Source organism: Lytechinus variegatus, chromosome 5 (assembly GCF_018143015.1).
Source record: "Lytechinus variegatus isolate NC3 chromosome 5, Lvar_3.0, whole genome shotgun sequence".
NCBI classification, from domain to species: domain Eukaryota; kingdom Metazoa; phylum Echinodermata; class Echinoidea; order Temnopleuroida; family Toxopneustidae; genus Lytechinus; species Lytechinus variegatus.
Window position 1 is genome coordinate 17,154,549 of NC_054744.1, and position 11,576 is coordinate 17,166,124.

The window sequence follows — 11,576 nt, forward strand, 5'->3', positions numbered from 1 at the left end:
GTCGGTTGAACGACTCCATCCCCATGATACATCAACTTCTGGTATGACATTGACCACCAGGTTGCAACGTGAGACATGCAGACGGAATGACATAATATCGATTTCTTAGCTTGGCACATCATCAAAGATTCAATCCTCCACACAAAAGTAACAAAGACATCCCGGGCTGGTCGAGGACCGGCAAATCTCCAACAATAGGAGACCTTAGAAAACCCTCCTCTCGAAACTGTTATGACTGCACTGTCGGACTATTTACATGGTTAAGGCATTGGACCGAATATGTTCTGCAAACATAGGTGACGTAGTGCTTTTGGACATTACAAACTTAATGGCCGAAACTTGGTTTAGACGAGCAAACCTCTTTTTTTGGTATCAAAAAGGACATAATTCCAATTCTTTTGATTATGTCATCGACATAAAGGCTATTGGTTTAAAATGGATAATATTCATATAGTTTAAGGTGAGTATACAACGTTTTCTTTTTCCAATAACGTCACGTTTATATTGCATTTTTCGAGTACTAAGTGCAATATATATCACCAATACAACATGAACATTTTGCGCGGTGTCATCCTGAATTTTCAGATGGAAGATCCAAAGTTGAATCTTTTTCGGTATTTTCGTTGGTTATGCATGCATGCACTCTTAATTTCCCAATGTTATTTCGCTTGTTAAAAGGTTTAATAACTATGATCAATCGGGGGATGAAAAGGAAATTTACATTAAAAAAATGGGAGTCGATTGGTGTTCAAGATTAGGGAATGACTGCTAGTAGAAACTTTCATTTCACACCAAGGTGTAAGTGGGTCATATTTATTATTGCACTCTGATAATGAAAGAAGACGCCTTGTTTAATATTTTGTTTAAACTACACTCTAAAAAGTATTGGGTAAAAGTGCTCCATGAATGTACTTATGTGTCCAACCAACATTAGGTATTTCTTTTGGGCATTTTATTGATCTAGTGTGATGAAAATTTTGCACATTCTAAAGTAATTGCTGCTTATTTTGTAACCGTACTGGACAACTTCCCGCATTGGGAAAAGTACTGCCCCAAATTGGTCGGACACACCATCTCGTGGTGGTGAAAATTTTACCCAATATTTTTTTACAGTGTATATTATTACGCATTTCTTTATCTAAAGAGTTACTTAACTAGAAATAATCGCTGTATCGACATTTCTAATTTAAGAAATATGATTCGAGTCATTTATGACGGTGTATAAACTATAATATACCTCTATTCAAATGATTAATAAAGCTGCCACATTGGTCCTATATAAACATACTTGTTAATGAACATATTGTTTATGACTGAGGTGTAATACTAAGATCAAATCATGTAGCAAGATATTTGTTGCAATATCTCATTCTAAAGTAACTACATTAGGCATGTGGTATGCAAACCAATGGCAATTTCATGAAGTCTCTACCAAGATGGGATCCTTGTAGTTTCCAGATTGTTGTCGATAACGTTTGGATTATGTGAACAGTTCTATATCATCATGTCTTTCTCGACCTTGCAGATTCAGTTTCAAGTGATCAACAAGATGAAAGACCGGGAAAAGGACACTTTGGGAAAATCCCTGACCGACTTTGGCAACGAAACGACGATTCACGGCATCCAGTATGTCATCAATAAAGAAAACATACCCTACCGATTTTGCTGGTTGCTAATCTGCATCGGGTTCTCCGTCGTGTTCATCATCCAAGGCGTCGCTATCATTAACGATTTTCTTACGTGGCCGTACTCGACGAAGATCGACATCGTCGGGAGACCCAGCCTGACCTTCCCGGCAGTGACCGTGTGCAATGCTAATATGATGAGGCGTTCGCAGCTGGTGGATACGCGATTCGAAGGCCTGATCTCTCTCGATGGCGGAATCAGCGGAGCCGACTACGACTACTCCTGGTGGTTTTCCTCCGACTTCGTGAATGCTTACCAGGAATCAAGTAGTTTGAATAGGAAGAAGCGAAGTCCAGCTGAGTCGATAAACTATGATATGTTTTCTTGGTACAATCCTTCCGAGGATTCCGATTTCCAGTATTACGCTGATAACTGGGACGCAGTAAGCGACGAGAATGACTGGCTTGGGTTTTATATGGCATCGAGAGCAGACGACTACAGTGACTTTGTCGACGTTGTCAACCCGTCACAGTCAGAGTTAAGGGATTACGGTCATCAGCTTGAAGATTTCATACTGCAGTGTACCTTCGATAGACGTCAGTGTAATATCAGGTAAGCTCTTTGAATAGAGATATTATGCGTCGACATAATGTCGACATTTTAATGACTATTTTGACAAACTTGACAAACGAAGGAGGCGGAGTAATATATGAAGTAAATGAGACCCCTCATCGACCGTCCAGTTTCTTGAGGAACATAAGTATCGAGTTGGCGATCTTACTCCGATTCTAAATGTGTCGTAGTAAAACTCATTTCTACAAAGGCAGTCAATGATCACTACGAAGTGTAAATATCACAAACAACTGAGCTTACATGTACATTAAAAAAAAGGCTTGCGCAAAAACTAGTATAAATCATCTCTCTTCTATTTTGAATTCCATTACTATAATGTCTGATGTATGTAAGTTTGTAATTTTACATTGTCATGTAAATGACACCCCCTCAAACACCGTAATGTTGAAAACTCTGACAGCTGATAACATGTGCCCTTTCGCAATTCGCATTTCAATTATTATTCCTTTATCAATATTGTATGTCTATGATTGTTTTGTATTTCAGTCAGGATTTTTACGTTTGGCAGAATCGTTACTTCGGTAATTGTTTTACATTCAACTCGGCATTGTCTCCTGCAAATCTGACCAGAACCACGGGTAAAACTGGTGGACTTAGTGGTAAGTGACTTATCGTCTGATCCATCCGCCATTTTCTTCTGAAATACACCTACTCTATTTACACTATGGACGATTGTGGAGAAAAGTCTAGTTAATTTTAAGCACCGGTCTACAGTCAAGTGCGATCATGATTTAAATCCCATGAGTCGCATCTTTGTTTTGTTTTGCCTACAGGGTGTAAGTGTATTCAATATACAAGATTTTCTGAGTTGCAATATTGTGATATTCTGATCTAATGTCTTTTTCTTACTTAAAGCAGAGGACAGTTTCACGTCCGATCCGGGACGCTTCTTCAGCTCTTCTGAATTGGCGGGAAATCGTTGTTGCCGATTGGCGCCGAAGCACCGTCGATGTTATTGTCTTAAAGACGTCGAGGAATTTCCAATTCAGAGGAGCTGAAGAAGCGTCCCGGATCGGACGTGAAACTGTCCTCTGCTTCAACAAGTAATTCCAGATGAATAGATTTATTTTTTCCATCGATATTTGACTTTCCTGGATGAATCAAAACATACATCAGTTTATTAAATTACTCCAATCTACAATTTTCCTTTTATATGTGCCTCTCTAGCATGTTCAACATGATTCTTTAATTTTATCTAGATATTTACTTTTCCAAAGTATTGGTTATTTCTTGCTTAATATTTTCCCCTATTATTATCTATGTCACTTTCTTTTTTTAGGTTTACATCTAACGCTTTTCGTCGAGCAACCAGAGTACATGGGAATCCTTTCTCCCCACACGGGGGCAAAGGTCAGCATTCATCACCCTGATGTGTTTCCGTTTCCGGAGGATGACGCTCTGGAGTTGTCGACTGGACAAGAGACATCAATCGGTATTCGTCAGGTATTGGATAAATTCTACTGTTTTTCATTTAAACCAAAATATTCGTGCGGAAGGAGCTAAAGGTGCTAGAATGAACGCCCCTCATCCGCAATAAAGATTGAGCCGTTAGCAAATAATCTAGGCGAAATGCTTTCAAATTGTCTTGGTACCAGAGTACCTGAGCTACAATTATTTTGTTCAGCCATTACTTTAAGACCCTGTCCGACTTCACTTATGGATGCAAAGTGGATCTATAAAACGTAAAAAATCTAGCCATCCGTTAGAAAACATTATGCATCCGTTGTGTACTCATTGTATAAGTGTTATATACGCTCTATATCCATCGAGAATCCGTTCACTGTGATTTCATCCGCGCAAAAAGTTATAGAACGGATAAAATTCCGCCTGTACGATGTAAAGGATTGGTCGCACTGCTCTTACGGATGCAGAGAGGATGTAAAAGGGAAAAAAGTCTTGCCGTCGTTTTTTATCCGTTGTGTACTCTTTGCATAGTGTTTCATACGCTCTATATCCATTGAGCATCCGTCCACTGTAATTTCATTGTTCGCTCATTTGTCCTTTGTCTGGAGCAGATAAAAACGGATGAAACCACTCCGAAATTTTGCATGACCCCGGTATCCGCAATATGTACGAGCAAGAAACGTTCCATGTCCGTTATTATCTGCGAAATTTTGCTGTGTCCTTTATGAATACGTTTTGTGTCCTTCGGCCAGTGGGACCAGATCTTTATGTTTCATGTAAACACACTCTTCATGCTTCTTCTTCAGTTGCACAAAACAAAACCGACTTCAACCTAAACAATTATATTCCATTTGAAATGGTTTTACCGGCCTGGAATTGGTTTGGTTGTGACTGTGACATAAACCCAAGCTCATTGACTTTTATTATTTGATGTAACCATATTTTTTTTGGTGCATGGAATCCTTGCCACGGTTTTGATCCGATTGCTTTATTCCAAGAAATATTTATATATACTCCTGTGGAATATACTGCATGGATCGAGGCAACAGAAGAAATGATTGGAAACTGGAACCCTGATTGCGATTCACGTTCCATGTGGACTTCAATATGATTACACATACACCCATACAAGGGCGGATCAGGGATTGTTGAAAAGGGTCACATTTTCCCGAGGAAAATTAGACAAGCGAATAAAACACACAATGTTTCCACGTAAAATTGAACAAGCAAAAAATAAATAAATAAAATCATAAAAAAGGTCGTCACTAGTGTATGGACGACATATTCCCATTAAATATAGATCAAAATAAAGGGGCTCACTTGTGTAAGAACGGCATATTAACATTAAAAAATTGTGATTATGGCTTTCAAGGGGCGGGCGGGGGCGTGCCGGATGTCCTCCCCCCCTTTTTATCCGTAACTGCCCCCATATTCACAGTCAAGGAGGTAAACTTTAAAACAGTTCTGATAAATACTTGAATTATTTTCCCAATATTTTAGGAATACATCAAACGTCTTGGTGGATACTACACGAATTGTACTCTTGACGGTGGTGGAACTAACTTTACCTCCTCCGACTACACCTATTCATTGTCAGCGTGTAAAAAGATGTGTTATCAGCGCCACATGCATCAGCTCTGTGGGTGTGTCGACAACCAATTCTTCGACACCAATCGAATGCCATGTGATGTGCTCAATGCGACGCAACGTAAGTAATCATTGTATCTAAACTCGGCTAATGCAACCAATATTTGTGTAAATCATTGTTGGAATCCTTTTTTGTGGTTTTATTTTTTGATGATGGCGTCAATCCCTAAGCGCTACTTGCGCAAGTTTTCACTTATTATATCATAATACAATTACGATTGTCTTGACACCATCATCGTGATCATAGTTGTATTGTTGTCTGAGGAGCGTTTCATGAAAGTACGTGTCGGACGTTTTATTCGACGATTCCCGTTTCATCAGACAGTTACCATAGTGACAGTGCTTCTCAGCCAATCAAAATCACAGAAAGTTGTCGGACCTGATAACTTGTTGGACAAAAGTGTTGATGACTCAATCCTCTGTTCTTATGTCTCAGTCTGGATGCCCGTGACGAATGTTTTGCTATTGGAAAAATCTTTATATTAAAACGTGTTTTTTATTTTTTCAAACATAAACAAATTTTCTGCACATTTGTCATAATTGACGATTTTCATTTTTTTCGATCTCCGAATTTTCATTTCTCAAACATGTAAGGCCTACGTATTCAATAACATTCATTACATTTCAAAGTGCTTTTATATTCTCATTTTTCACCATCTCTTCATTTTCCATCTGTTTTATCTGTTCTCGTATCATTCCTTCTATTTTTGCGTATTTTTTTTTTCAGAATGGTGTCGTCAGTATGTTGAAGAGAGGTACCTTGACGATGACTTAGCATGTGTCTGTCCTTCACCGTGCACGTAAGTGTTTATTACACCTATACTTGCAAAAGTATTTCCAAATATATGAATTTTACTACAAAAAATGAAAGTAAATTAATAAAGTAAGACGATATCATTTATTTCAAATATTTTATATGATGAAATAACGTCAGTCTTCAATCATCTTAAAGTATCCACATATTGAAACAAAAATAATGAAACAAAAATGAATAAATCGTGTGTATACAATGAATATGAATATTTGATTTTGATAATACAACTTTAAGTTCCATACGTTATTAAAGAATAATTTTCTAGATGTGAATGTATATCCATACCGAATAAAGTTAATTGTGAAAAATCAATTTTCATTTAGTCATTATGTCCGCGTATATGGACTGGATATAGGATCTCTTAGTTCAATTGGATGGTCTCCTTAGGAGTCCACTTGAAAAAAAAAGAGGGAGTACTTTCAATAGCGAGGTTTATCAATTGTTATGTCGGTTGCTAGACATAGTGATTACATTGCGCAATATTAAAAGCTCGTAATGCATTTTACGTCCTTAGAAAAATTGATTAAACTATTTTGGTGTTGTAGTTACAATCGATACGATGAAGAATTGTTTCGATTAAACCACCACTAATCTTCGATCAGTCGACTGTCAGTATGGTGTACACGTGCTGCGATTTTCTTTGTCTTATTACCTTTTGGTCATCCAATTTGCAAACAGAATAAGAACCGGTGTTCTCTTAAGCTTTAGAACCTCTAAAGGTATTTCTAAGTCAATCGTCTTTATCTATTTAAAAATAGGCGCTCGAGTTGAAAATCAAACGCACTGAATGGGAATGTGTCCCCAAAATTTGAAGAAAAAATATTTAGATTTGGAACATTTTCCCTCATACAACGGAAGTTAATATTTCACTGTAACAAGAATATAACGGTCTTAATAACTTTATTTGATAAAAAGGGTCTTTTACAAACTCGACCCCATAATTATATACATGTACAGTTGCCACTGTGAAGTGAATAAACAATGCGTTTTACGTGTATAATTAATAATGACAGTGAGAGCATATTAAACCGTTAAAAATGTCCATATAATTTATATGCTAAAGATTATTCTGACGATCATAATGATCGGACTCTGAGTTGTACTTCAATCAATATTATTTGAAGTATATGTAAATGTGATATAACTCCATCTTATTTTTTACTGTATACATCTATATTTTACTCCCTATCTTAACTCCACATACACTTCTTTGTTTCCTCATTTCTTTCCTTGTTTTCCTTTCTTCCTTTCTTTCTATTTTCCTTGATCCCCTCTCTACCACTCCCCTTAACCCCTTTGTCTAACCTCCTCTGCTCTTTCCATTGATCTTCCAGGGAAACCAAGTATGTCAAGAGTGCATCCTCTCTGTTATGGCCTTCAGAACGATACGAGGTAAAGATGAGTCCTTTTCGATTTGAAGAGTGACAAGTGATACAAACAGTAAAGTTGCAGTTATAAAGGAACGACATTGTTTTGAAACACAATTTTATTCTTTCTTATCATATATCGAATTATGACGATGGCAATTCACAGAGTATACTATGGCACCATCCATCAGTATGAGTAAAATTCAAAGCTTGGATTTTGTAAAGTCCAATATCAAGGGGGTCTCTGACTGTTACTGTGGTAAATGTAGGAGAACTGACATTTTCCAGTGCTGACGACGTTCATGAAACGGTCCCCATTACTCGGATAGTTATCTAAGGAAGATGTAAAGTCACTGACCGAATATGAGAGCATCCAGATTAAAACCTTTGCAGATAACATTATAACGGTATTCTTTGTTTAAAGCTCACAAATTGAAACTATAATCATCCTTCGTGTCACAGACATGCAGCATAGGCTATCTGAAAATTAAGTCTGCGCTCGAGGAGAGTGTTTAATTTCCTCCGTCCTTATATGGGCTCCTTAAATTTCGAAATAAAAATAGAATCTGAACATCGTAAACAAACTTGTGATTCGAATTTTCTTATGACATTTCCACGTCACAAACTTCTCGTTTAATTTTCTCTATTTTATTTATTAACTCATATTTATATTCGAAGAGATTTTTATTTGAAGTTATTGATATATTCACTAATTTACTATTTACAACTATTCATTTCTTTTAGGAGCATCTTCTACGTCGTTTGAACGCATCTTCAAATAGCAATGCAGTACGAATATTATCAAGCAGTGCACTAAGCAGGTTCGTAGAAAATCAATTCATTATTTTTCATTTCACATCATTTCATTTCCAGGAACACAATAACACAGATCAATATAATGATGATAATAATCAATATAGTAATTATTTTAATATTTAGCGACAGTGACCGGTTGTGAAACTCTTAGTTACTCATGATATCTACTTTATTTATTTTTTTTATTAGCTCATCTTCCATCCATGGATACGAAATAAGCTACCACTGTCAACCTTTATTCTGATATACTGAACTCCCGAGTCACTATAAATACTGGAATCTGCAATAACGAGCTGAGCCCAAAGTGATATACACTATAGGGCAGTTTTATCAACCCGCATTTACCTCAATTTTTACCTCACGTCATCAACTACTCGATCCATGATATTGATAACATTTTATATTTGATATGACGCACAAAGCGGAGATGAATCGTTTCAGCTCTTCATCATAATATCCACGGATGGGATATCTTTATTAACTTGACCATAATTTAGGGTCGTGTGGTCTAGTGGTTAGAGCATTGGACTCATAATCGCAAGGTTGTGAGTTCAAATCCCCGCTCTGTCATTGTCTCCACTTTGTTAAAAAGACCCTAGAGTAATTTTTGTCGTCTACAATATCAAGCATCTATTCCTGATTAACTTAGACGTAAAAGGTTTCCTTTGTAATTAGTTATGCCAGCTTGGAATTATATCAGCATGAATAAAGCTGTCCTTCCAAATTCCTGCATGTCCTCCGGGAGTTTTAATATCAGAAACAGAAACCATTATATGTATAGCACGACTTTTAAATTCATATCTTCATTTATGTACCTCTTTCTTTACAGTAAGAACCTAATAAGGATGAAGATCTTCTATGAAGACCTGAACTACGAGTTTGTTGAAATGGTTCCTGTTTATACAGTGAGTATATAAACAGTTTTCTTAAATGATTGACACGTTACCATACTACATGACTGTGGCTTGGTCATGAAAACTTGGAACCTTTTTCTATCAAACATTTAGAAACAAAAAGGTCTTTTTTTAATTAAAAAAACAACTCGGTTATAAAATACAGCATGAGACAATAAAGGCATGGTGTTAAAAGGAGTAGGACTTATTGATAAAAACAGATATTGCGTTTCTATTATGTGAATGCCGCATATAGCCTCCTCTGGCAAGGCATCAATCCACACTTTGCCACTCTCCACCCTGGTATTAAATGGATACCTGATATGATGTGATAGCCTATGTAGTATGCCTAGCATTTGAGTCTTTGTAACTCTCGCTGGAATGTCCCCCAAGGAGTGGAGAAATAGCATATGTGTGCGGGATGCCAGGATCCCTGTAAATCGATTAGAAACTGGGTATCAAGCGCTGTAATATATATTTCATTCATTTCATATCTACTTCTCAGATCCCGAGTGTTCTTGGTAGTGTTGGTGGTCTCATGGGTCTCTACATAGGAATGTCATTCATCAGTGTCTTTGAAGTCCTCTTCCTTCTCCTTAGAATATGCAAAATCGGTTTCTTCAAGCTCTTCATTCGCGATCAGGTATATCCAGTTAAAGCCTGACAGATCGTTGTCTCCAAAGACATATCCATCTGATCAAGATCGGACTGACCAATCTTCTGTTCCGCAACCAGACAGATCTGATATATCGTTTTAGCTCTTCTTACCAACATTGAACAATTTAGTTGAGGATCCAGTTTGTACAACCAGGGTAAGGAGTGTGGAAATTGATGTCTTCCATGCCAGCTGTCAACCCCTTTTCCGATTATGAAGACTGACTCAAGAAACTCTGAGACTCATGTGAAAAAGAGAAAATATTCTGCATAACGTCTTCGTGACTGAAAGCCAAACAGAGCAGACATTTTTTTAGCAACTGCTATGGAGCCGATGCAATATTGGTTCTTAGAAAGCCCATCTTTGTCAGAATATACAAATTTTGACAATAGTCGGACATTTACTGTGTGAATCCCAAGAGGTAATGAATGTTTGTGTGTTAGGAACCAGCGTACCATCACAATGGCGTTATATTATTCCAAAGCAATATGATGGCATTTTAAACCTGCTCATCGATCCCAAATCAACATATTTTGAGACCATAGGTCTACAAATAAGTCTTTCTGACATCTAGCCACCAAGTGTGGCTATTAATTGTTAATATACGATCAATACCACAAAAGTTTATCTTCTTGCCTTATTGTGACCTTAATCATGTATAGGAGTTTATTGCTACTCTTCCTTGTGATTGTCTTTAATAATCCAAATCTTAAGGAATCCGCTCTTCGAAAAATTTGATATTATTCCCCCCCCCCCTCCGTATCAAACTGATTTAGAGTATTGTGAAACAATATTACTTATACTATTTCACCATGATATAGTGCGGCTAGGAACTGAGCTTAGAAATTCGTTTAAAAGTAAGATTTTAATTCACATTTATATTCTCATTGTGCTCTTCTTCCACAATTTAATAGTTAAAACTAAATTATAATTCACAGACTGTCATTGAATGGTAAGTACAAAATTGATGTAATAGAGAGTTGTGTGTTATATATTATTTGACTACCGATAGACGGGTTAAGCCACAATTTCAAACCAGAGTTTGTAGTCATTGGGAGTTCTGAATTATGGCATAATGGTAGACAGAGTCAGCAAACATTCGATCGTCCTTGAGGTCAACTTTCTTCAGTATTTACACTGTAAAAAACATTGGGTAATATTTTTATCACCACGAGGGTAATAATGTGATCAACCAATTTTGGGCAGTATTTTACCCCATGCGGGAAGCACATTGTCCAGAAAGGTTAAAAACATAAGCAGCAATTACTTTAGTATGGACAAAATTTTCATCTGACACTGGATAGATAAAAATACTCAAAAGAAATGCCCAATGTTGGTTGGACACATAATTACCCTTGTGGTGGTAAAAATTCACCCAATATTTTTTTTAAAAGATGAATAGGCCTATGTATTAGAATATAATTTGTTTTGTCTCTCTATGTTTGTTCCATTCTACCATGTCAACCAAGCGATAAATTATTTTGGCATTAAAAATAACTTTAACAACAATTCTCTAAATTGGTATAGCGTCCTCTGTTGCTATATGGTAACATTCACAACGGCATAATAGGCCTACATATAGTATATATATATATTGTAAGAAATGGATGAAGAGAACAATGGTAGGCGTAGCTTAAATCAAGGTTCCCCAGAGCTATCTACCCTTTGGAAAAATTGGTGATGCCGAAAAAATGTCTCTGCCGGGAATCGAACCCGGGCCC

At 36.8% G+C, this 11,576-nt stretch overlaps 1 protein-coding gene across 1 annotated transcript; it reads left to right on the forward strand.

Moving 5' to 3' along the window:
- Positions 1–10,987, forward strand: LOC121415600 (amiloride-sensitive sodium channel subunit alpha-like). Its single transcript, XM_041608874.1, has 10 exons — positions 1–460; positions 1,526–2,238; positions 2,746–2,858; positions 3,539–3,702; positions 5,164–5,371; positions 6,038–6,110; positions 7,459–7,516; positions 8,236–8,312; positions 9,137–9,212; positions 9,706–10,987. The coding sequence occupies exons 2-10, from the start codon at positions 1,550–1,552 to the stop codon at positions 9,862–9,864; spliced, it is 1,617 nt and encodes a 538-aa protein (XP_041464808.1). The 5' UTR covers positions 1–460; positions 1,526–1,549; the 3' UTR covers positions 9,865–10,987.
- The last annotated feature ends 589 nt before the right edge of the window (positions 10,988–11,576 follow it).

What these genes read in the sequence shown, in the direction of transcription:
- LOC121415600 (XM_041608874.1), top strand. Translation starts at nt 1,550, where the DNA reads ATGAAAGACCGGGAAAAGGACACTTTGGGAAAATCCCTGACCGACTTT. An exon ending in CATCAATCGGTATTCGTCAG is followed by an intron (nt 3,703 to 5,163) that starts GTATTGGATAAA and finishes CCAATATTTTAG; the next exon opens with GAATACATCAAACGTCTTGG. An exon ending in TGTGCTCAATGCGACGCAAC is followed by an intron (nt 5,372 to 6,037) that starts GTAAGTAATCAT and finishes TTTTTTTTTCAG; the next exon opens with AATGGTGTCGTCAGTATGTT.